The sequence below is a fragment of the Struthio camelus genome, chromosome 1 (assembly GCF_040807025.1).
Source record: "Struthio camelus isolate bStrCam1 chromosome 1, bStrCam1.hap1, whole genome shotgun sequence".
NCBI lineage: Eukaryota > Metazoa > Chordata > Aves > Struthioniformes > Struthionidae > Struthio > Struthio camelus.
This window is the reverse complement of record NC_090942.1, coordinates 28,535,669-28,562,723: the sequence shown is the minus strand read 5'-3', so window position 1 is coordinate 28,562,723 and position 27,055 is coordinate 28,535,669. Positions and strand designations below refer to the sequence as shown.

General features: G+C 36.0%; 1 protein-coding gene across 4 annotated transcripts in view; it reads right to left on the bottom strand.

Annotated features, from left to right (window-relative positions):
• CTTNBP2 (cortactin binding protein 2) overlaps window positions 1-27,055 on the bottom strand; it is a 96,504-nt gene that overhangs the window by 29,937 nt on the left and 39,512 nt on the right. For all 4 annotated transcript variants that reach the window (XM_068932587.1, XM_068932600.1, XM_068932592.1 and 1 more), the window contains exons 3-8: window positions 23,732-23,956; window positions 16,294-17,950; window positions 9,597-9,800; window positions 4,203-4,302; window positions 1,735-1,885; window positions 324-578 (exon numbers count right to left, since the gene is read on the bottom strand). In XM_068932587.1, the coding sequence (XP_068788688.1) occupies window positions 324-578; window positions 1,735-1,885; window positions 4,203-4,302; window positions 9,597-9,800; window positions 16,294-17,950; window positions 23,732-23,956 (2,592 nt within the window). The remainder of the gene's footprint in view (window positions 1-323; window positions 579-1,734; window positions 1,886-4,202; window positions 4,303-9,596; window positions 9,801-16,293; window positions 17,951-23,731; window positions 23,957-27,055) is intronic.

Here is a 27,055-nt window from a genome sequence, read left to right as displayed (position 1 = left end):
AATGAATAGGCGTTTAGGGTAGGATTCACCTCAACTTGACTTTGAAAATCTGAACTTCAGGTAATCACCTTCTCTCTTTTTATTATCCCCCCAAGGAAATAGGCATTTACAGAGGATGATTCATCCCATGTATGTTGGATACCTAGCTTCCGGGGTAAATGACCCACTGGACCCCTACCTCTGTCTCTGTTAAATCAAGTGGAACAACAAACCAGACAAACTTAGACTCAACATTGAATTTTTAGTTCTTCAAAGTTAAAAAAAGTAGGATTTATCTTGCCCAAATTCTACCAGGTTACTGGAATTTGTTCATATAGACTTACCTTAAAGCCTTTTGATGCTGCTATATGGGCAGCAGTCCAACCCTCTTTGTCAGCATGGTTGATGAGATCTGCAGAAATAACAGGCTTGGCTTTACTGTTGTAGTTGTCTTCTCTGTTCCCCAAACCAAAGTAGTCTAAATTAGGCTCTGCTTCATTTGAAGAGGTCCCATTGTTTGGCTCTCGATAGTACATAAGGAGCTTGAGACTGTCAACGTTACCAGAATCCACTGCTGCATGTATCGGTGTCCAGCCATCCTAATAAAACAAAAGTAAAACAAACACTCCCTAACACATAGAAAAATGTTTACAGAAATTATATCAGCAATGAATCCATATAGAACACTGTGTTTGGAAATTAAAAAGATAGGCAACAGTCACATAATAATTCTTTGGGAAAACAGAGTTGCTTGTATGTGTGGGGGGTGGAAGAAAGGAAGGAGAGGAGGGAAGGAAAGGAAAGGAAAGGAAAGAAGTGTAGTACGGTAATTTTACAGTTTTCTCCAAGAACAGAACAGTAAACAGACTTCAAAATTTTTAAAGTCTAAGTATTACAGGGCTGTACACTGTTAACAGAGTGCTTCCTTATCAAGTGTCCGACTAACCTGATTCCAACAATCAATAATTTGTTTCATGTGCCACAATTCAATTTATCAGTCAGATCTTTTCATGCTTTTGATATCATAACTTTCTCTCATTTCAAGTCAAATATATTTACTTTCTGAAAAACAGCATATATGAATCAAAAATATTCAGCAGAATAGGGGAGCAGAATGTATTGATAAGTTACTATCTCTTGTGCCATGTTTCTGGACTGCCTACACCAGACATTTATTGTCATGCTTACTTCAAGTTCTTAAGAAATAAACTTCAGGAAAGCCCCTGAAAAGAGCAATACATAAATTTTAATTTGGAGATAGTCCTCTCTTCTTTTCCCTTCTCCTGCATGCACACTTTCTTTTTGCCATATTCTTCCCTTCCCTGATATGAGAGACTTTACAATACTGGCTGGCAAATTTTGGAGGAATGTTTTCCCCCTCAGGGACAACAATGATGCACCCTTACATAAAAGGTGGAAGCAAAATCCCTGTCTCCTCTTTAGACTAAGTCAAGCAGAAAAGTTCTATTTCTCACGCGTGATGCTGAAGAAAGACCTGCTGCAAATCGCAGGCTAAATCTGAAATATGTGAAATAAGAGGAAAGTAATTTAATTTAGGAGATTTTAGAGAAAGTAGACAGTTTAAAAGAGTAAACTATAAAGTATGATGAAAAGAACAAAACATTAATTTCAAATCACATGGTGTTTCACAGCTTTGAAGAAAACTTTAGATAAATACTTTAAATGTTTCCTAGGTGTTCGCAGTTATTCAGCGCTATACAAGGTACTTTATCTTTACAAAAAATTTTGACTTACATTGGTTTTTACTGTTCGATCTGCTCCACCTTCCAAGAGCAGCTTAACACATTCTTTATTTCCATTTTTACAGGCCAAGTACAAAGGTGTCTGTCCTCTTTCAGCAGCATGGTTAACATCAGCCTGATACATAATTAATAATTCTGCACATCTAAAGGAAGTGATAAGGTAATAAAATTATCCTCTATTTGATATTCAAAACTCTTTACTATTTACAACATTTAAATATTTGATTTTTTTATATTGTATGGATTTTACAGATACAGATCTACCTGTGATTTTATCTATCCCATATATATAGGTATAATTTTATAATTAGGTTAATTTAAACCCATAAACATCTTAAACTGCTATAGATGCATTGAAAAACTGTGAATTTAGAACATTTAATTTCACCAGGCTGATAAAAACTTTTCATTTCAGCAGCGTAAAAAACCCTCCAGCTGAGTAACAAAATAACATTTCTTTCCTGACCACTGATATTTAAAATAGTTCTTAAAAGAAAAAAAAAAGAAAAAAAAAGGAAAAAAAATCCAGCAGCTCCCTTTCCTCTTATCAAACTCCTAGGAGTTTTGTTTCTTGGTAGGACTAGCTTTAGGTACCAGCCAGAGGGACGATCACACAGGGAAGTAAACTGGTAGGGATAGCGTAACAGCTGCGGCACTAACTGTGTCAGATGCCTGAACAGGAACGGAAGCTATACCACTGTCACTGAAGGATGGTTTGGGGTGCGTTGGTTGGAGTAAAGAGCATAGAAGAAAACAGGTGGAAGTTTGAAGAGCTTTGGATCCAAGGTCCTGTACCTCCTCCTCATGAGCCAGTAGCAGTAGGTCCAGTTTTCTTCTTGATTCTTATTCCAGCTTTGCCCCTTTCTCCCCTCCCAAATCCAGCTTTTCAGAAATTCTCAAGACTTTAGAAAAATCTTAATTCAGGTCTATTCCCTTTCCAGTTCTGAAGAGGACTTTAAAGCAAGAATTCCACCTTTCTGGCTCTGTACTTATCAATCTGTTCAAAATTGAAGGATAACAACAAAAAAGGCCTGAAAGCAACTCTGCAATGCTATATAACTACTTGTTAGGGGACCACACTAGACCACACTAGACAAAGTACTTTAGAAAAAAAGGGGGGGGGGGGTAATAAGAAATTACAGATGGAAAAACACAAGTACATCCAAAAAATCTCATTTTAGTATATTTTTTATTTAGTCCAAAAGTCAATCAAGTTTAAGATAAAATGACCAGCTTTAGAAAAGTGTAAAAGAGAGAACATTAATTTGAATGACTAAGCTGGACTTTCTGAAAATGACACTTAAAACAACTGCAGATTGAGTTTTGAGTCTGCTATGTTAAAAATACCTGTTTTGTCCTTTTGAATTGTACTCCAGCCATTGTACTGTATTATTTTAACAGTCTAAAAATCTAACCAATCTAATGAGATTCTGAAGAAGCCTCTCTAATCCCAGGTCAGTAAATAAAAGCTTCAAGTAGACTTCATTGAGCGTCCTGCAAGGGCTCCCTGGGGGGCCGGTGATTCTGCAAGTACTATACTGACTTTCAAAGTCAGGTAAGGTCAGCCTGGTTTGGGCCACATGGGAAATAATTTTGAAAGTTGCTCTTAATAGCATTTTCTGAAGCGGTGAGAATCCTGAACAATCCCAAGCAGCTATCAATTTTTTCCTAACTCTGTAACTATGGCTGGAAGACAGTATTGCCACAGTTCAGGAATAAGGTTAATTGGCATCTGTCACAGGGGACTTGTCAGCAAACCTATCACAGACAAATACTGCGCAACAGATAGCAGTTCACTGCTGTCATTAGCCTCAGATTCTTACTGCTGTAGAAACACAAGTAACACAGAATATGCAACAGGACAATCTAAAAGGGACAAATTATACCATTGCCCCAAATTCTGCCCATAACAGCATTTTTCTGAGCCAGAACTTTGAAGCGATCAACAAGTCAATTAGCCTAAAGTATTACCAAAGCATTTGCAGTCTCTGATATTTTCTTCTAGCCCTGTTTTTATTCCACACTTACTTACTTTTATAATTCAGTTCATATTTAGTACAGAAAAAAATAGAAAGTAAGAAAAGTGTTTAGGGATATCCTATTACACAAGTAACTCTAAGGGAAAAAGAATATAAGGTGTGCAACATCATAGGGCAGCAGACTATATGTAGCAAAGCATTGTGAGGATACGTCAGAGAAAGAAATAGCTTCCCAGTTAAACAAACAAACAAAAAATCCCAAGTTACATTTATTCTAGTGAGAGAATATGAACACTATTTTTGTACACCTTAAGTCATAGTTAAGTTTTATGTAAAATACTTATACATTTAACCAGATATATATTTGCTCAGAACATCTACTGGGGATCTGCTACCTCTGGTTTAAAGACCTTCAGTAAAGTAAAGAGAAAGTAAAAGAAAAAATAACAGCTGATGAGTAAAATCTTAAGACTTCACTTACTTGACATGTCCCTGAGCAACTGCTGAACACAAGGGTGTAAAGCCATTTTTATCAGCAGCATCAACTTGTGCTTCTGCAGTCAGCAGCAACCTCACACAATCTATAAATTGAGCATAAACATACATAGATGCAACAAAAATGAGGGGTTAAAACTAGCAAAAGTTTAAAAACTGCTCAGGAGACTTCATTCTGGAGCAACAGCAGCCAGTCTTTTTGACTACATACACCACACACCTTTGTGAATTGTAGCAGAAGCTCCAGGACTCCCTGAGGCCACCACGGCTTTTGGTAAAAAGGGACCAGGTCCTTACTGGGATCTACTATACACATGCCCATTACTGGCAACCCCCTTAGTGACAGCTAATTCATGTATGTCCAATGCTGGGAATTTGAATTATCCAGCAGCCCCCAATGACAGTCACATGACATATCCTGACTATAAGCCACAGGGAAAATGCTCATATGCAGCTCATACATCAGGCTGGCCACTTATTTTAGGACCCTGACACGGGATTGCAATGACTAATAGAACAGGCTTACAAACTCCAGAGGAAAAAAACTCCATTCATGTTCAAAATGTTTCCAAAATGACATGCTAAAAATAAAATCAGCCCAATTCTATCATTCTACAGCTAAATTAACTTAAGATAATTAATTCAATAATAATTAGATTGCTTTTCATCCACTACAAATTGGAATATCATTTAACCCAAATAAGTTTGAAGAAAATACTCAATGTGCTCCATATCCTTAGAATTGGCTCTGGACCAAAATAAAAGTCTTCTAGAGTTATAACCACTATTCTAAAAATAAACACAGCTAGAACCCCAATTATAAACTCCTGACCAGTTCTCTGAGTAAGTTTAATGCTTTCTTTTCCAACCCTGGGTAAGATCCTGGAGCTAAGCTTTGTCAGTGAAGCTTATCTCTAGATATCAGAAGCATGTATTTAGAATTACTCTGAAATCTGACTAATCTAACATATTTGCTCTTGCTACAATTCTTTCAAATATTACTGCAGATGTTGTGGAGTTGATTAAGTAATTTAACAGTAAAAAGCAAGATTTTAAAACACTGATATTGTAAATTAGGATTCTTAAATAAGTAACCTGATTTGAAATGGCTCCTATTTTTTAAGTTGTTTGTTAGGATATGCTACCCAGAATTCATCTGAAAGATTTTTAAATATTTCTACTGGTAAGACAATACCAATTAAAATCAAATTACATTTTCAATCTTTTTGTAGCAGAAAAAATACTATTCTACAAATGACATAAACTTTTTTTTCTTTTTCCCTTGTCAATCCCAGTCTTAGGGTAAACAACTAACTTAAAAATACAGATTCCTGCTTGACAGCCTAAAAATCTTCTAAAGCTTTTTGAGTTATGTTCAATAAATTTTCTTCATATAGTTTCAGGTATTTGGCTAGGCTACCGTTTGATTTCTTCAAAAAGCATTTGTTAGCCGTGCAAAAGCAATGAGGAACGCACAGAACAAGACTACCTTTCTAGAAAGGTAAAGGTAACTTGCAATTAGTGATTAGCAGATCATTCGGGCAGTAGCTTATCTATGTGAAAAAACTGCTTCTGATGAAAGTCACTGTTTTGACCTGTTCCATTCTCAGAAATAGGTGCAAGCACGAAGAAATGCAGCTACTTTCATAAGGCGTAGCATGTGAGCTAGTAAGCCCTGTGAGACCTGTCCTGGCACATCTGGTAGAAGAGCACTCATCTCCAAGAAGCCTGGGTCCTCTGGGTGGACTTTCAACTGGGCTTGACAAAAGGGTAACTTGGGTAAATCCCTGCTCATTAACTCCCATTCACTGATGTCTGCCATAGTAGCAATCCGCAGTGGAGGGCACTGGGCCGAAGGGCAAGCACAAGAAAGGCACTGAGATTGTCACTGAGTTAAAGGTTTTGGTCAAAGCAAAAGCAGAAACACGGCTGTTGATTATTAGCATAAACACCTGGAGACTTGAATGTTCTTCAACGAAGCTGGATAGTTAGCTCTTCCAGAGTGCTGGCAAACACAGTGCAGACACATCTGGTGGCTCTGCAGAGCTGACTCTGTGTAGCTCTGTGTCTCTGCACCTCACCCCTTTCTATTTCCCACACCATTCCAGTTTTTCCTACCAGCCACACTGCCACAGCCTCCAAATACTCAGGACAGAAGAGAACTGATTACCCTAAAAATGAATAGAGTTAGCACATAACTGAGCCCAAAGGATATTATTCTCGTCACATCTCTCAGTTTCAGGGCCTTTTATTACTTCATTCTCTTTCTCATCCACCTCCTGCATGGCAGAGAATGGTCAGGATTACCAACACAATGCAGATACACAGATGTATTAGCTCAATGAACTACTGTACATATTATCAAGCAAGAAGCCTTTTTCAATGCATAATAGATTGAGGTGGCTCCTGCTTTGCTAATGGATCAAATCAAGACGGCCTGACGAAACAGTCTGTTCAGCTACCCCAATCTTTTGGTTAAATCATAAAATAACAGTTTGCCAGTATCCAGTCAAACACATATATTTTTATGGCAAAGTTCTCCCCCTGAGACCTACAGAATAGGGGACAGTGCGCGCGCAGGAAACAAAGAAGCTGCTATGAGCTTCATATGCTGGAAAACAGCCTCAGCTGCCGCTCTCAAAGTGCAACCATTTATGAACAGGAAGGTTAGGGCCTTGCAAATAAAATCGACTAGGAAAGAATATCTCGAGTGTTCTCTTTTCTTGTGAAACAGCCATTTTTCTCTATAGACTGGCCTTTGAGCACACAAGAGCTGCTGCCACCATGTTGGCTACAGCGTCCTCTACCTTTCCCTATTAATCTACGAATCTTAAATACCATATTTCAACTGAGTGCGTGTGGAGAGCATTTGCTTTCCAACCTCCCCAGACTCCCTATAAACACAGTGTTTGTGTATGAAGGGAGCTACTCACTATGCTGGCTCTTAATGAGTCTAGAGCTGCTCTTCTCTTTTGTCCAGCTGTTTCCCAGGAGTAATTAGAAAATCTGGTTAGTTGATTTATAGGATTTACAGGAGACAAGGGAAGGGTCCCAGAAATCTCCAAACTTATTTAGTTAGTAACTCCAGATAGAAAAAGACCTCAGTAAATGAAATCATGTTGCTATCACCCCTTGGGATAAGCTTACGTATTAAAAGTCCTCCACAGAAAGAAAGAAGGAAAAAAAATTGGTCAAAAGACAGTAACTTACTATTAAAAATACTACTCAATGCTATGAAAAATTTGTACAATTAAATGATTGTTTTCCTTCTCAAAATCACTTCGTTATCAACTCTTTCCAGTCCCAATTAAAAGGGACTTTTTAAAATAAGAGATTAGCCTTATAGTTTCTTTCTTAAGCCTACATATATTTATGTAATTTTTTTTTAAGTCTCAGTTTTGAAGAGCTGCATCTATCCATACATTTTGGAACTAATTGCAAGTAGCAAAAAAAGGATTATACATTTTAAAGTTAAGCACAAAAACCTTTCATTTTTCAAAAATACTATAAATTCAATTGTTCAGGCCACTCTCAGTTTTCAAATAATGTATTTAAAGGGACCATCAGAATATGCGATTGTCTTGTTCAGAATTCATACGATCCATTCAGTTGCTTAGAATGTCTTGAAATTTTGATTGCAAAACTAAGTATTTTTCATATACTGTCAGCTATAAGTAGAAGTGCAAAATCACACTAATATATCCTTTATCTTGAAAAGTAAAGGATACCAAACAATTACAGGATGCAAATGTGTGTGTTTGTTAGTAAGACTGTGTTGTCATACGTGCCTCAAGTGCCTCTCTTATTTGGAATTTTGACAATAAAACAAGCAACCAAACTGCCTTTCCTGTCAGTAAGAGAGGCTTGAAAAACAGAGCATTTGCTTGGAAACATATAGGAATACAAAGTGAGAAAAGAAGAACTGGGCCAAGTTCAGTCTGCCGCAAACACCATTGATGATAAATGGACTTACTAGAAGAATCTCCAGAACATCTATTCTTTAAGGGAAAACAAAACAGAACAAAACAAAACAAAAAAAACTTTTCACACATTATAGCAAACTTGGGCCCAAAATGCTCGAGACAAAAAGTTTCAAAAACTACTAAGTGCCAGAAGAAGAAAATAATATAGATAAAGGACTTTTCCAATATTTCAGAGATTTGGGCAGCAGCACAGAATCTGTCAGATGAAAAGACCCAGATGTTACTAGGAACTAGTAACGGCAGACAAAAACAAAATACACCATTCTGAACATAGGGAAAACTCCTCTTTTCCTGATGTCTGGTAGCAAAATTAACCCTGAATATGTCAGAAAGATATATATTATCTGCCTAACTATGGATTTAGGAACCTAACTTTTATACTTTCATTTTAAAAATTCTTGAGAAAAAAATTGGAATGGTCTCTATATACTATTTTAAGCAGTAGAAAGGGGATTTCTAATTATGCCATTAAGAGACACACTGCTAAACAAAACCACAAAGTACTCTTAAAAGCAGTGACTTTCAAGGCACTAGGTTCCATTTTTTCTTATGAAATAAATACTTGAGTTTACTAAAATTAATGGAACTTTTGCCATTGGTATTGATGGCAGACATCAGTGTCCAAAACAGCAAAATGGTATTATTTTTGATATACATCTCTAGCAGGTTTCTACATCAGCAGTAATAAAATACTACAGTTAAATGTTCTGTAATTTTAAAGAAAGCTGCTGTGCAAGAGCCTTGTGTTAACAGCCTGAAAGTCCTTGCTCAGAGTTGGTATCAATGAAATTCATATTTTACTCATATGTTTGCCTCATCTTCTAAATGTATCCATAAAATATGAATTCTGACTGTTGAAAGCTTCAGAGATATGCCCTCCTCAAGTTTAGGATTGAGATAGTAGAGGAGAAGAAAGAAAAAAAGTTAACTACCTCAGAAGAGCTTGAACACTACTCTGAAATCATTTTCATCATTTCCACTGCTGCTGCAAAAGCTCAAGAAACTGCTGCTGACCTGTTCTTTCCCATTCATCTCCTCTGGAGCACCTCAGACGTTTTTTCTTTCAGGCTTTGCTTTTGCTAGAAAAGACCTTAAGTTTGTCATAGACGATGGGATGATGATATTTGGTGGCTTTCTATGAGGCAGTAGTGGAGAATTAGAACAGGAGATCCAGTTCTTGCAGATTTTACTGCAAGAGAAAATGCTTTGGTGTTCCTAAATTCTGTCTTCAAAAGTATAGCTCACATACATGTTTTTGTTGTAAAAATTATATATCTCAGTTTCAAATCCATATTTTTAAAAGAAAATGCATTAGATCTTATTAAATATTTAAAACATGAAATAAACTTTCACTACTTCACATGAATGCCATTACAATAAAACTGGGACTCACTTACCTGTATGTCCATTCATAGCAGCAGAATACAAGGCAGAATAGCCATCTTCACAAGAGTAATTAATGTCCAGTCCTTCTTCATTAAGCAGCATTGATAATAAAGTGACATTTCCCTGGGCAGCAGCTTGGTGAAGAAGGGTGGGCCTGCCACCCAGGGGGACAGGACCACCACTTGTTAACAAAGGGGTTAGGGAGGAAGACCAGCCTGTGAGTTAAAGCAACAGAAGTTAGAAGACACACAAATAAATGAAGCTCTGCATTTTCTGTGTTCTTTTAAAAATTAAAAAAGATCTTCAAAATGATAGGGTTGGTTAGTTTAGCACAGGTTTTGTGATGCTGCTTTGTCTATACATCAGAAGGTAATCCGAAGAATAAAAACTGCATATAGGGGTGACAAGTTGTTAATGTAAATGAATGGAATTTCATTATAACAAGTTAATGCAAAACTTGTGAACTGTAGCAGTAGCTGGATGTCTCAGAAAATGTATACTACTGAAATTCAAAAACTCTACTCAAAGTTTTATACAAGTGCGAGTTTTAATTTAATTGCTGATATGCTGGGAAAGTTTTTTTTTTTAAGTGTCTAAGGAAAAGTTTCTAAAAGTGTATTTATTTTCTATGAAATTTTATCCTTCTTCACAGTCTTAACACTCACCCATAGTTATATACACAAATAGGACAGAAAGCCCTTAATAACTTTTTAAGTGCCTTTCAATAACAGTTTGTGGAAAAACGTAGAAGGAATTTGCAGAAATAAATGTATTTATTGTTGAACTGTGCCTTAAGGCAATGTTCATTTTACTCAGCAATACTTAAATTATATTTTATAAAATGGTCCAGCGTGAATAAGGAGCTGGTTATCTAAAAATTACTAGCAAAAGCTTTCAAGTCACCCAGTTAAAAGGCAATATTCAATTCAAAGCTTTGAAAGCTTAGGAATTATATTGGTTAAATGTTTCATTATATCATTACTTATCGGCTTTAGCAGGGAGTTTGTTAAGAATATGAAGTTTGCTGCATACGGCATAGAAGATTTTGTGCGCTCTTCTTTGATCAAGGACTGCAAGAGAAAATAGGAGAAAGGTCTTTTCTTATTTTCACTGTTACCTTTGGAAAAGCTACATTATTTTTATCCTTTGAGTAAGTAACTATTTGTATTCTGCGGGCACACATAAACCCTTACATGAGGCTGAAATCTGACAGTACAAAGCAAGTCTACCCAGCTTTTACTGTGGTTCCCCAACACTGAAGAGGAGATGCTGAGTGATCGCTTCCAGTTCCATTAAGCTTGTCAAACGCTGTCCAAACTTCGCTACTAGAATTAGAAAAGCACACGGCAGTGCCTCTACCCTGCTGGGATGATCTGCTCAGCATTTTGGAAACACAGAATTAAACATGAGGGTTCCCTGTAGAATTCTACAGAAATAATATATTTATGAACCTCACAAGATCTAGGCAAATTTTAGTCAAGGTGAAGATTTACACAAGAATACACGGCATATAGTTGGGTCCCAGGTTCAATATAACAAAAATAAAAGCTTGGAGTATTTTTGTATTTGCTTTTAAAGATACTTCAGATTTACAATTTCAAATAAAGTTTACTAGTTTACTACATAAAGGAAACATTATAGTTGCAGTATTTTCAGGATGTTACCTTACTACTCAACTTATAGTCTGCTTTTGTAGACTATAAAAACTAATCGCTATAGCTACGAAATTAGCTTCTGAATTTAATTTTAAACTGAAGATAAACTCTACAGTTCACTCCATCTACCTGTATATAACTTCAATTCTGAAGTTACTTTCTGAATATTTTTCGTATTTCATTCTTTCATGAAATAATACTTTTACTAATACTTGTTTTTCAATACTTTTAGCAGAGAATTTTGAAGATTTTCTGCCTCAGAATTTTTTAAGAAACTAAGCAATACAAAAATTAAACTGCACCCTTTAAATGGTGAAAGATATTCTATATACGTTTCAAATATTTGAGAACAGTTAACTCTTACAAAATCCTAAATAACTTTATTTTTCTTTTCCATTACGAAAGTACATTTATTTTTCCAACACTTTATTATTTGAACTAATTGTGCTGCAGCTGTTACTATATACTTCTTTTTTTTTCTAAACGGTTCTTGATGTGTAATTTTTTTACTGCCTTGCCATGGTAGTTAAGTGTTAGTGGATATTGTTTGTGTTATACTCTAAATGCTAACATTCTTTGCTCAAGTTCACTTCTCCACTTTAGAAATTCATCTAATTTATATTTGAATTATTTGGGGGTATTTGGGAAGCCTGACACCTAGCTATAAACATGAAGATCACTCTGTCAAGCAGTTTTGTAATTTGAATAGTATTTCTGGGTTCCCTTCCTTGTTGAAAATAATGCAACTTTTTTTGAAGCATCATTAATCGAAACATCAAAAAAGGGGGCGGGGGGGAATGTTTACTGTGGTATGTGGTGTCTTAATTTTCATTCCAACTCCTAGAGAGGAATATACATCATTGCAATCCACTGATGAAATTCATTATACTAGATTACGACTGGATGAAAACCTTCTATGGAATAAGAAACAGAAACCAGATAATAAAATAAATGTACATTTACCTTGTTACCAATGTAAAGCAACATAATAAAGCTGTATTCATCCAGAAAAATATACAGTCACGTTAGAAAATAAATAAATAAATAAAGTACATGATTTCAGATGCAAGAGGTTAGGAAACGTGAAGCATCTGTGAAAGCTTGTAGGACATGCAGTGATGAAGGGCAGAGGGACAGACAAAAACAGCTTCTGGCATCAGCTTCAGAATGTGAGAAGGTTAATTTCAGAGCCCAGATCAGCCCCCCGCTCTCCCACTTTTCTCTTCTAAGCCAATTGTATAGAAAGGATAAATCAAACATTATAGAAATGAACAAAAAAAAAAAAACCCACTTCACTGAGGAGTGACATAACAAGCGCAAAACCAAGAAGAAAGTGAAAGCAGAAGTCGCAGGGGTATGAAAATCCAACTGCCTAGAATCATTTCCATTTTGAACTCTTACAGGCATTGCAACATAGGAATCCAAACAGAGCAGAAGCACTTTGGCACCAGTTCAAAGGCTGCTGAAGTTAATGAAAACACTGTCACAGATTTTGAATCGGACCATAAATGTCCATTGCAATTTCTTTACATGCAGTCTGTTCAACATTAACGACTGTTAGCTGGTGCCTTTTCTTACCAGGAATGAAAAGAGCAATACACAGTACAATGCCCCATATCTAAAAGAAGGTACTGTCTTGTTCACTGAACAGAATGCATAACTGAAACAACCTGTATTCTGGTTTTAAGTTTTCTCATAACACTTGCTCTCTCTAGAGCCAAAATTCTCCTTTACAGAAAATGATGCTACTGCCATGTTCTTAAAGCAATCTGACCTAACTAGGAAACTCATCTGAAATTGATAAAAGTGATTAGGCTACTATCAACTCTTCTGACTCTACAGTAAGAGGAGAAATGCATGAATGTATAGATAATCCAAGAACCATATAAATTCAGGATTCTTTCAATGTCTTTTTAATGTGTTAATTTGCTGTGCACTGTTTTTGAAAAATATTAACAAATTCTGATTGAAGCTCACTACTTACCATACAATTAAATATAAATAAAGCAAAGCATGGTGAAATCTTAAGGGAAAGTGAAATTGAAATACTAAACATTCTATGGAAAAAAGTAAATAAATCAGATTAAAACCAGCCAGAACATTAATAAAACTCACTGAATCTACAGCTTCAGGGCATGAAACTGTAGATATGAGAAGGAGGTTTCAGGAGTATTTGTAATATGCTAGTTTTCAGCTCAGGAAAGATCACACTCAAAAAATAAAGTGAAAAGACAAAAGGGTGAATTAGTGACATGAATGTAGGCATTACTGGCCACATTATGCTAATGAAAACTGCTATTAAATTTGGTTTAGCTTTTCTTTTCTAAGCCAAAAACCTATTCCTACACATGTTTAGAAAATCTGTTTCGTTTTTTTTTCTCTCTAAGCATACAATGTGCATAGGAATGTCTTTCCACGCTTACATAACATCTGCTGCTCAAAGTTCACTTAGTTCTAGGGCAGTTTGTAAGAACATTTGACTAAGAATAGATTAAGTTCCCTTAAAAAATTAAATACAAAAAGGATTAGAGAATAAATGCAATTAGATATAAATAAAAGTTTGGGTTAAAGACAAAGAAACTCCTGAATATTACCTGAAAATATATATGTTTATATATAATATTTATTATTAATAAATTTATTAAAGTTCGTTCTTTCTGCCGAATTTTGTAGGACAGTAAGGGAGGGATATTAAAATAACATCTGTATATTAATAAAATAAAACAGCAGACCACCCACTAGAGTTAAAGCTTATGCGATATGTTTTCCATTTGCAAAACTTCACAAAAAAGCCGGGCTGCTTACAAAACACTAACAGTGCCAAATGTTCAGAGCAAGGATTATAAGGCGTTCAGATGATCCCAACTGTTTCTACCTCTTTCAATATCAAGTGAATGGAGAGTAAAGTTTGAATTAAGAAGGGCAATTTGAACGTATAAAACAGCACAATTAAAAGAAAAAAACAGCTTTTGATCAAATCCTGCTGTTGTGAATTGCCTCTGAGAACTGTGATGAATTCAAAACCAACACAAATTTACTGTTTGGTGGAGGAGTCCTATTTAAAAGGCTAACTGTGCTCCTGAAGAAAAGTTACACTTGGAAGCACAAGCTAAAACAGTAATAGTACACGTAGTTATGGAGATAAAGTGGTAGGGCTTAAATTTTTAAGACTGAAGATTTTTTTTTTTTTAAGATAATGGAAAAACTGCCTCAATGATTAACAAAGATCATCTAGTTAACATAAGACTAACTGACATATACACCCTAATTCAAGCTGATAGAGTTTGTGCAAGCGAGCCTCTTGCCTGTAAGGACTAAAAAAAACTTATTCACTTTGAAGCTGATTTTCCTAAAAAATTACATGTTAGTAAAATCTTAAATCCTTTAGGAAATTATAATTCCATTATGGAGTCTAATAGCACCTGAAGGTAAATGAGGTTTGGAAAATATCAACTAGGAGACTAATGATCTATCTGATATGGCAATCGAACCCAGCTATGAATAAAAATTAGGAAAGAAAATTCAGGACATCCATATGAAAAACAGCAAACAAAGAGGCAGCCATCAAATCCCATGACAGTTTACTCCGAGATGAAGTAGACAAACGGAAGATTAGATTTCCGAGCTCATACTTTTATGACATCCTTCAGAAAGAAGATAAGACTCTGACAGTGCAGCATCACAGCAAAACGTGAAAAGCATGACTAGATGTTACTCCAGAAACATGTCAAAATTCTTCTCTGAAGTGGAATAAAAATTCCTTAATAATGTTCCTTGGACCTCAAGACTGGAGATTTCGTTCATCAGACAGCAGCATGACTACCAAGGGAAAGCGGTTGGCTGTGTACTAGAAGGAGACCAGCTGTCTTGGAGTTTTCCACCTTAAAGATGATGATAAGGGGTCTAAAGTTAAGAAGGACTGAAGAATCATTACTGAACTGAGAATAATGGTGTAAAATTTGAGACCATTTGAACACTTTTCAATGCTGATGAAGATTTTCATGCTTAAAATGTTCCAGAACTGTCAATCTTTCTTCCTCACTGCAGTGCATGTCAGGTTAAAGAGGGGCTACTACCAGATATTTCAGTGCTATTGTTTTCTAGCAGGGATATACGTTGAAAAAAAATTACAGGTGATCTGCAGCTAATTCAAAAGTAGATCAGGGCCTTTATTCGTTTAGCTCTCGTGAAGAAGATACCCTGAATTTGGCACGACACAGAGGTTATGGATTAAGCACAACTGATCAGAATAAGTCTCTGCGATACAAAATGAACAACAGATGCATGCACTGACTCCAGACTTATTTGACTGTCAACATAGTATGTAGATTTCAACTCTCTCCAGCATCAAAACTTTGCTGACACCAGTTGAAGTAAACCTATCTGTGAGGTACCATGGAAAAGTATTAATAAAGACTGCAAACTGTAATCGTTAAACTACAGGAAAAAACAAATATATTTCTGTAGGTAAGCAATGATACATTTGAAACTGCAGTGTTATCTAGGCGGTTATATACCTTCATCTTCAGTCATTTAGTGCCACAAGAACAGAATACAGCAGCCCCAGCTATGCACCATTTTCTAAAAGATTCACAAAGCACTGAAAGGCATTGAAATGTTGTATTCCATGGAAGAAGAACAACAGAAGTAATTTGCAAAAAAAATGTTTCAGGCTGATAAAGCATTTTGAAGTCTAAAATAATAACATTCCAAAAACAGGAGTTTCTTTAATACAGCATAATCTGCAGCCAATTTGCTCTAAACATTGGTGCTCCTGTCCTTAAAAAACAAACAAAACAAAACAAAAAGACCCAATATTTCAATTTGGAGACCTCCTTCAGGAAGAAAAATAATATGATGTTACTAAACTATGCAAAAGAATTCCCATACCCCTGAAATGTGGAAAAAATATAAACGGAAATTTCAGCTTTTAAGAAAGTAAACTAGTTTAAGGGAAAGCTATAAAAAGATTTAAAAAAGCAATGTAGAGAGTCATAGGAAAAAAGAAAACATTTTTAGAGGGAGACAGTTTGTAGCATATCAATCCCTTTACCTGATGCTGTTACCAGGAGGCTGTCTGAATCACATGGTCTACAGGATGAAGCACTAACAGGGTTTATGGAGGAGCTACAGGCAATGGTGGTGGGAATGACAAAGGAATTTTCTGAACATGCAGGTTGGTTCAGTCCAGGGAAGTGGGAAGGCCAGGCACCCACCTGAGATGTGGCTACGGCTGGTATGGCACAGCCTGCAGGTGCCACAGATAAATCTATAGCGGGTTTTGGTGGCAGCTGAGGTGAGGACTTAGAAATAATTTCCTCATTTATTACCCTGATTCCTTGTGGTGAACTTGAAAGAGGCGAGGTCGCGGTTTTGCTGTCAGTTTTTACACTTGTATTTGGGGATCGACTACCATCCATTAAAACTTTAAGCTGGGGGTGTGGTGGTGAAGGAGTTTGCGAAAGCCCTGGTTTTTTAGGAGGAATAGGTGGAGGATTGCCTCTGTCAATTCTTGATACACTGGGAGCCTTTAGGCCCGTTCTACCGACTGGGGGGTACGTGCCAACTTCCATTGAATGTGACATCCCAGGTCGCAAAGGAGTGCTGCTCTGAGGACTTGTAAATCTGGAAAGGACTTGTGTAACCGTATTCCGAGCTACCTGCTTGGCAACAAGGTTGTCACGACTAGTGGGGGATACATCCCTTGAGGGAGGGCTTTGGGTTGTGTTTCCATTTTGGTCTTGATCGTTAGCATTTGTCTGAAATCTAAATCTAGCTGCTTGGACTCGTGGATTTAGGCCTGGATGCACAGTAGTGTTGGCAGATGGTGAATGCAAACTGTGCATAGATGAAGTTAATGGATAATTCTGAGTTGCAATAGTTGGTGTTGAAGGGGTGCAAAGGGAAGCGTTATTCGAAAAAGGGCTAGTGCTACTTGGTAAATCAGGTGATAAGCCTGTACTTGGTCCATTTTCCTCAATCCTGTTCTGACTCTGAGTTTGAATGGGAGTTGTGGGAGGGACAAGTTCACTGTACGAAGACTGCCTATCAATGACAGGTTTCACAAATGCTGCATTAGCACACACATTCGTTTTTGTATTGCCAGACAATAGTGGGTTCACTGTAGAAGGCTTTACAGATACAGTCAAAGGCAGTTTCTTAACATTTTCAGTGCTACTGTCCATCAATACAGTCTCTGTTTGGCAGGCAACAGTTCTTGAACTTGGCTCTTCTGTTTCAACAGAAACAGACACAGAACTCCTATCTTTATTTCTACGAGGAAGAGAAAGATTAGCTTTACTCTCATTTTCCTTTTTTAACTGCTCAATCATTTTTATCATTTTATCTCTCTCTTCTCTCAGGTCACTGGTGTGTGCCTCCTCTCTGTTCAGTTTGGCACGTAACTGCTCTCTCTCTGTGTCAAACTCGGACAGCTGTTTTTCCATTTGAGCTTCCATTTGTGTACTCCTTTGTTTCTCAGCTGCAAGAGACTCCTCCAATTCATTAGCCTTTTTCTTTTCCTCTTCAAATTTTGACATTACTTCTTCCAATTTCTGGGCTTCCTCTACAATTCGGCCAGACAAGTGCTTACATTCTTTCACTAGCATCAATACTACATGTTTATTCTTGCCACGTTCTTCTTCAAGACGAGCAGATAGCTTTTTGTGCTCCAGCTCAAGATTCTGTAACTGAGATTTTTCCACCTCCAACTGTAAGAAAGTTTATATATAAATTCCCATTAATAAAATGGAGACTTTCAACATAACATAGTATTAACATGACACTGCTATTTTAACCTTTGAGAGTATGCCTAAAATGAACCTGTACAGCCTATACACAGAGTCCCCTTCTCAGCAAAGGAATCAGACACATGCAAGAAATTACCTTGCAAGTTCTAAACATTCCTCAGGCTGAGGGGGATGAAGGTAGAAATACACCATCCACCATGCCCCTAATAGTTGCCTTATGTATCGTGCTAATGTTTGTAGAAATGCACTAATTTCTGAGCGCAACTTTTTGGCACAGGCACATATATCTTCCTGTACTTACTAATACAGTGCAATGCCTCACTGACATAGTGAAGTATAAACTATGTTCTAGGCTATGATCAAAAGACTACCTACTATCTACAGATAATAGATAAGAATAATTTTTCCATCAGTCATATAGACATCACCTCTAACTCATCTTCCCTACTCACTATGCTTTCATTCAAAGACCCTGTTCTAGAAAAGCACTGGAAAAATATAAGTTAATATACTATTTTATAAAGTACCTACCAGAAGCAATGTAACCCACATCACTTCACATTTTCCCAAACTCTTACACAACTCAAACATCAACAAAGGAAAAAAGCAGCATCTTTCTTCCTGCTCCTCCCTTCCTATACTGATGCTGTAGCTTCCTGCATAACTCATTTGAACGACAGATTTTTTAAAAAGCATTCCACATTTATTGCCTCATTTACATTATTTATTAAATATCTTCACAATTTCATAACTTAATTTTATGTTCCTACTGTGATACCTGAAAATCTACTCATGTCATTTCGCCACAACCAGTATCCAAAAAGGATGCTGAACATTCCTGCTCCTGTACAGTTTTTAGCAGTTTGGCCTTACCAGTTCAGCTTAATATTTATGTGCAGACTGATAACGGAAGAGCAATTCAGAACTGTACTTTCTACAGTGCATTTTCTAAATAGGTATTTTTACTATTCTGGAAACAAACTTTCAGGTCCATATAACCAGTCAAGTGCTCACAAACATGAATGTTTAATTTTGACTGCAACAGAAAACTTTCTTGCTTTTACGATGCAAGAAAATTTCACAACAGAAAAAAATCATCTGAAGAGAGCTGTGGCACATAGCAACATACTTAAGAACTTACTTTATTTCAGTGAAGCATTTATACGACTTTATTGCAGGGGAAAGAATTACAGATGGAAAAATGATACTAATTGCAGAGTTAAAGACAACGAAGTGTAGTGAATATATTTACTGTAAATTGTAATGTGGAGAACAAGATGGCCTAGGGGACTGGCAATAGGATATGGAATATTTCTTCCCTAAGTCAGTGTTTAAAATGTCTTGGTTGCAGAAACAAAAAATAGCCTTTACAATCTAATAGCTTTTTGGAAAGCCTTCTGTTACAGAACGCTTTTCCCTGTCCTCTCCGATAGAAGACAAAACTTCTTAGCTCTGGAAGTATTTTTCCATATCCCCGTAGATGTATCTACAATTTATTTTAAACTAAACCACAGGCAATCTAAAGCTAATATAAATGCCTTTTTTAAATAACACTTTTGTTACTCTCCAATTATACTATACAGTAGAAATAAAATTCATCCCAAGGAGAGGTGAGTACAAGAGGGAGATAATCTGCAATTAGAAGAGAGAACAAATCCCACCTGTTATAGTTCATTATCCCCTAGATACATTTTTCCCATTTTTCTCATTTCACAAAATCAACTTTCAGGGACAACACAACTAGCAAGTAACAGTGGGGCAGACAAACCATGTCTTCAACAGTGTCTTTTTTGCTAAAACAGCTACAAAAATCATGGGAATCGTATGTAATTTTGAAAGCTTGAAAATGCAGTAAGATTATATTGAAAATGGTTTGATCAAGTTTATCTGTACTTTATTACTCCCATTAGACATCATAAATTACAATGGACATTTCTCCATTTTGCTTTCAGATGAGAGACTGCTTTTGTAAAGTAACTGTAGTGAAATTGCGTTATTTTTCAATAATTACAAGTAGATTTTAACAAGAGAATACAGCATTTTGTTATAGCACCTTATTTACAAGCACTGCATATAAATCAAGAATCCCTAATACATGCATAGGTCCTGTAAGGAAATTACTAGCAGTTCTGTATTTGATTTCAAATCAACATAAAATGGGAAGCTGATGGTCTTCTTGTCTCCTATGCTCTTCCCACCTCCCCTTCTCTTTTTGGCTGTATCATCCTGAATAGGAAAAAAACATTCTGAATATTTACACTGCATTTTATTCTTTAGATGACAAATTTGGTACTAGCTGTAATTATTTATGAGTTTATGAACAAACTGTGACCTGATTTTTGTGAAGCATGCTGTACGCATACACTGAATCACACCAGTGATGTAAACATCTGGAAATTTATCCAAGAAGGATTTGAAAAGTATAGAGAGATACTGAGAAAATTCATGGGGTCCAGCAAAGGTCTACCAAGGTCCTTCAAAGGTGAGAGAAAGAGTACCTGCCTCATGAGAGACAGTTGAAAGACCTTGGCTTGTTTAGTCTGATGAAAAAGAGACTAAGTGATGATCTAACAGCAACCTGTTATTACTTGAAGGGCCCTGACAAAGGTAACAGAACCAAATTCTTCTTGATAATGGCAGGTGGGGCCCCATAACATAGGGTACGAGTGATAAATTGAAGCTTAAAGCTTCAGTTTGGGCATTAGAAAAGTGTTCTTCACAAAAAAGGGTAGTGTAGAAAGACTGCAGCATCACTGTTCCCGGAGACTTTCAAGACTCAGCTAGACAAATTGACAGATGACCTGATGTACTGCTAGTGATGGTGTGCTACAAGCAGAAGGTTAGACTAAATTACATCCAATCAACATTTCTTTCAGATCAAGAACTGTCATTTTGATGATCTGGCTTTGAGGTCTCAGGAAACTTCAGAATGAATTTGGTCAGCAACTCCAGTAAAAGGCTTTCAAAGAGATGGAAAGGGATGAAGACTTAACACAAAGCAGATGGATCTGGGGGTCAGGTATGTGGTACAAGGTAACCTAGGGCTGACAGTCATCTGTGCAGATCTTTTATTGTTTCCTGCATTCCTTTGCATTGTTATGATTTATTCCTTATGATTAAATAATAATTTTATTCAAAGAACACTATTAGGATAACTATATTAACAGATAGTAAGCCCCCAGGAAAAAAGAGTTCAATATGAGCTTGTCTGAGTCCAATAACATTCAGAGAAGATAAACACAGCTGTTGCACAGACTTCATCACTTAGGCTAGAAGTGAGACAGTGAGGCAACTCCAAACAAGAAGATGGAGGCATCACACATTTAGAGAAGGAAGTACCACTCTTAGAAGGAGGACATGCAGCTGGCTCTGTATTTAGGTCACATTTGTCAGGGCTTTAATTTTTTTGTTACCATAAATCAATCCTATTTTTGTCGAAGATCTCTAGAAATTCCCCAAACACCTTCATTACCCTCTTCTACACAAGGATTTGGGGGACGGAGAACAGGAAGAAAAATGTCAAACTAAAGGACGGTAAAATATTGCATGAATGGTTTGTGTAGGGCATTAATGGGGACAGCAGAGAGAGAAGTATGCAATTTGTTGCCACACACCCAAGAAGTTTGAGATGGCGCCCGGTTCCAGTAGCATTTCTAATTGATGGCTTTCAAAGTGGAAGGTATGAGCTCTCTAGGAGAGTCATGCGCATGCCTGTTCAACACCATTAAGTTTCTTTTCAAACCCTGTCTTCAGCTAAACTCTCTACTTGTTAGATGGAGTAAAAAGGGTAGAAGCATAACGACACACTTTCAGAGCAATAAATATATTTTTTTCAAATCTGGTGCTTTGAAGTTTAGCTTAAAACTTACAGACTTCAGAATTAAGTGTGCTTAGAGGTTAGGCACAACTCAAAATAAGAATCAAAATGCAAGATAAATTAAGATCAAAGTATTTCTTAAAATTATGATTTTTTAAAAATCTAGTTTTCTTTTAGGAAACAAAAGGCAAGTGCATCCTTTTGCTGTAGCTGCAGGCTTGTAGATATACATTTTAGCAATAAACCAGGGCCAAAAAAACACCTATAATAATGGTGAAGCAAAAACATCTCTGGTATCAAATCTTGGGCAGAACAATGTCCACAATATAAATAAATGCATATACAGGCAAGCACTTGAAGGAGAAAAGAAAAACAGATATAACGGCACTTCTGACTTTTCTCAAAGTCAACATTAGATGAACTATTTTAGCTAGAACTCTGGACAATCCCTCCTCGCAAAACCTCAGCTCTCTTAAATAGCATATGAAAAAAATTAACATTTAAGAGTTTTCAAAAAGAAGTGCTTGCTAAGTAGAACAGTTCACTATATAGGCTATTAACTAACAGTGTAATCGCTGTTTAAGACCTAGGTATCATGCATACCATATATATCATACAGTATAGTATATACTATAGCATATGCATATGTATATATACATGTATATATTATATATATGCACTATTATATAGTATACAATTCATTTGTTTGGATATGGTATCAGAGTTTTTCTAAAGTCTAATGGATCAGGGATGTTCAAACTAAAATGAACAACAGAACTAAGAAAAGAAACAGAAGAAAGGTTTGCTCATTTAACTAAAGCAAATGATCAAATACTTGCAATGTACAGCCAGTAATTTTGAGAGCGTACTAGTTGCCTTAGAGAAATTACTAACAAAATGAGTTTTATGTGAATGTAATCGCCTGTGTTGGTTTTTTTAAATACCAACACAAAACTGTATCCAAAATTGTATTTCATAGCTGCTGAAAACTTTCTATCCAAGTTACACTCAGTGAGTGTGATTCAAAAACTAGTAAGCAATTATTTTCTAATTATTCAACAAAAATTGGTCTAGATTAGCCTCTTATATCACTGTTTCCCCCTTTTTTCTTTGAAGTCCCTCCCTCAGCTCTCCTGTACAATTGTATGGCTTACAATATAAAATATTAGTTAAAAACGTACAACAAAATTTTGTAAACAAGTTTGGAGTACAATGTATCAATTATATCAAGAAAGTATTAAAAATATGCCATGTATGTAAGACAGATCATTCATTTTTAGGGCAGCAAGCAGAATTTAAGATGTTTTTCTGTACAGAAAGTAGATATATTAAAAAAGAAAAGTTATTTCAGAGTGGTATACCAACACTTCACTTAAAAAATGAGAATGTTTTATATTTGGTATAATAGACACCATTTTTTTGGCAACATACTTGTTCCAAAATAATTTTCTCTTTACAGCAAATGTCTTAAATATTCAGAAAAAATATTTTTTAAAGAGTTATAATGTATTAGTACTGATTTATTAAACAGAGCTACCTTAATGACATGCAACTAAATGATTTATTTTTCACTATTTAGGTTAAGAAAAAATTGTATAACCATAGATCCTCTAGGTTTTAATGGTGAATTAAAAAAAAATAATATGATGATGCTTTGCCCTAGCTCATACTGAGCTGTCCACTTATATAGTCCATTGACTTATACCAATTATATTTCTTCTATAGGTAGAGATAAATTCATGGAATGAATGGGGTGTGCATACAAAATATCACCAGAAAACTAGCACCTCAGCATATATGCCAAGTAAAAGGGATAACATTTTAGGACTTGTGATGACAATTAAGTTAGACAAAGATACAAATTTTTAAAAAGTGACATAAAAGAACAAGTTAGGAGAAGGGGAAAAAAATTGGTTGCAGGATACCTTCTTTTGTCTGTTTTCAGCAGCAGCCAACTGAGCTGACATTCTTTCTTGCATTTTCCTACAGTGAGCCATAACAGCTTCTAAAATGGACAGAGGGTTCATGCAGATGGGCTTCTTTTCTTTATCACCAGCACCTGCTTCAAAGTCTCTCTGAAGAGCCAGAAATGGGTCACTGAGATTAAACCTTCCATACCGCTCCTGGATAAAAACGTCTTTGCGCCGGGCCTGAAAAACCCCAAGCAAACAGATAAAGGAGTAAAAGTTAAGGCATTAGGAGTTCATCCACACATACAACAGGTCTAAACCTTAGGGAAACTAGGATAGTTATTTATATTTTCAGAATGTTTTCTTTGGGTTTTTATTTACAATTTCTAAAAGAAGATTTCCTTATAGTCCATACTATGTACTACATAAACAAAAGCTTCCCCTTCTGAATTTAATACAGAAGTTTCAATTTGTAACAGTTTCAGAAAGATCACAAAAGGAGCATTTTGTAAACTGACTGATATATGGACAAGAAAAAAACCAAAAAACTATTTTAAAATAAAGTTTTCTGTTTCAATGCATTAAAATGATATTAGTAGAAAGCAGGAAAACATGCTTCATGTATTTACTGCAGTAACAAAAAAAGAGTATTTTTAAAAGAAACAAATTTGACAGTATGTTTACACAGACAGAGATTCTGATAAGTAACAATAGCAGACAAGCAGAGAGTGAACACTCTTCCAAAAACGCTCTTCTGAAATGAAGAATTTTCTTAAATCTGTGGTCAGGACAAACTTCTTGATCATTTGTTTCCCCATACTATCATTTTAAAAAATAATTACATTTCCAAAATGCAGTACAACATTCATTTATCAATGAAGTGTACTGCACTGTCAAACAGAAATATTACATAATAATACTTGGATTAATTTTGCTTAATTTATTTTTGGCTCTTCAGTCAAAGATGAAACTAGTGCTTAAGATCAATTTCAAAAACGGTATTTTCAATACATTTAACACACAGTACACAAGAAGGCATAGACTAATACTGGCTTTTAATACTTTTCATAGAAAAATATTGGTTCATATGGTTCCAAAAATCTCAGGGTTAATCTCATCTAACTTGTGAAAATACAACAGAACTCTCCAATAATTTCTAAGGATTTCGTGTGTGTGCATGCACACCTGTACATATGACATTAAGTGGAAGGAAGTAAGCCAAACCATTATAACACAAATTCTAGAGGAAGATGAAGGCTTGTTATCTTAAAACCAGATTAATCACCAGACCAGCTCTTTAAAGAAGCACGTGTCAAAAATCAGAACCAATAGACACAGTGCAGAGAAACATCAACAGAAAGAAGAATCCCTCCAAAACCAGCTAAACCAGAATTATTTACCTGTGATTTAAAATCTCAGGAATCTGAATTTTGAAGAATAAGCAAAATTAGAGGAAGAAGAGTCAAATTTTAGAGAGCAAAAGAGGAGGAACCAGCCTAATGGTTACCAAAGGGGTTAGCAGACTGTTCCAAAAGCTTAAACTTAAAATTTTAATATAAGAAAAGAAAGTTGTAAAAGGTGAAACATGTTTCAGGGCATGGAAAATCAGAGAACAGTATAAGAACTATGCTTTAAAAGCTCTCTATAGACTAAATACAAATAATGTACCTCAATGAATGCCTGAATTTTGCCTAGATATAGTCTACAAAACTGAAAAATTGAGGGAAATTAAACAGTAAAAGAGAATTTGACTGCAGGGGAAATATAAATGCATCTACTTATTTTGATGCTTGAAATAGTTTTAACCTATTAAAATAGAACGAAGAATATTTTACAGTCACATCTTCGGGGCTCAGCTAGACTCAAAAAGCTTAACTGAAGAAAAAGTTGACAGAGTTCACTCAGACCCAAAGTATAGCTAGTCTTACAAATTCAGTCAGGGGTTGGTTGAAGAGAAAAAAAAAAAAACACAACTCAATAGACTTTTTTTTTTAAATAAAATTGCTTAGCATATAACCCATAACAGTGAAATATCTTAAAGTATTATTTTTATCTTACATTTTAAAATAAGATAAAATAGCTTTAAAATGTCAGGCTATACTAGTTCCAACGGAAGTATTATAAAGCCAGGTGTAGCTCCTGGCTTTACACGCTGAAGTCACAGGACAGTATGCAGCTTAGGAATTCAACCTTCACTTAAAGCAAACAATAATAAACAAAAACCTCCCCGTAAGTGGATTAAAGTGCTAGGCAGCCAAACAAGATGAGAAGCACAAGCAGATGAAGAATTTAAATGGAAACAGAGGCTCAATCCATATTCAGATTATCAGCAGTGTAAAAGCCACTTGGTTTATATCACGAGACTGAGCCATTAAGTGAAGTGAGTAACGCTGTCGTAGTAGTTCAGCTGTAAATATGAAAAAGCCACTACAGCTTCGTCCTTCAAATCCGGAGACCAACAGCAAGCAAAAAAGCCAAGCAGAATAACTAATCTCAGAAGCAAAGGCAACTACTCATGCCTTCAAGTAATCACAGGTAGACAATCAATTAAATAATGTATATTGCCTAGTTTATCGAATGACTCGTGACTAGCTGTCATGTTGGCAGACACTATATATACAGTGGAACGGCTCAATCTCTGACAAGGCTAAAATGGCTGAATTAGAGGAACTCAAAGATAGGTGGATGCGTCAATGATACTCTTCCTCCATACAACTTTTCTCCTTCTTTTTAGCAGTTTTGGAGCTGCTACCTTGGAATTGGAACAGTTTAATAATGCCCCTGAAGGTACTGGGCAGATAAAAGGAAAAAATTACACCAAAGATGGGTTCTCCAAATCAAGGGATGGACAAGTATCCTCTTACACTGAAGATACCCCTTCAGGGCCAGTGACTTCAGCCAGAAGAAAAAGAAAAAGAAAGAAAAAAAAAAAGAGAAAGAAAAAAAGCAGTCCATATTAGTGGTCATTTGATAACTGAACACAGGCAGATGAGTTTGTGCTCTCAGCTGGGGCTGCGCAGCCGCTCATCTGCTGCGTCTGTACCCAGCAGGCACCAAAAGGATCCTAGTAAGTGACAGAAGGTTCATGTGGATCCAAGTGACACAGAGACTGGAAAGAAATTATCAAGACAAAATTTAGGCTACTGCGTAGGAAGTTCATTACTACATAGTGGCAGACATTATTCTCTGAAATGCTCCCTCTAACATACACAGCGATTAACAGAGTAAGCAAGGCAAAGTCTCTGTGCAGCTGCAAAAATAGAAGGAGTGGGTGTTCAGATCCATTAACTAAAGAACAGATGTAACTAGATAGAAGGGATGGGCTCCATCTGAATGGAA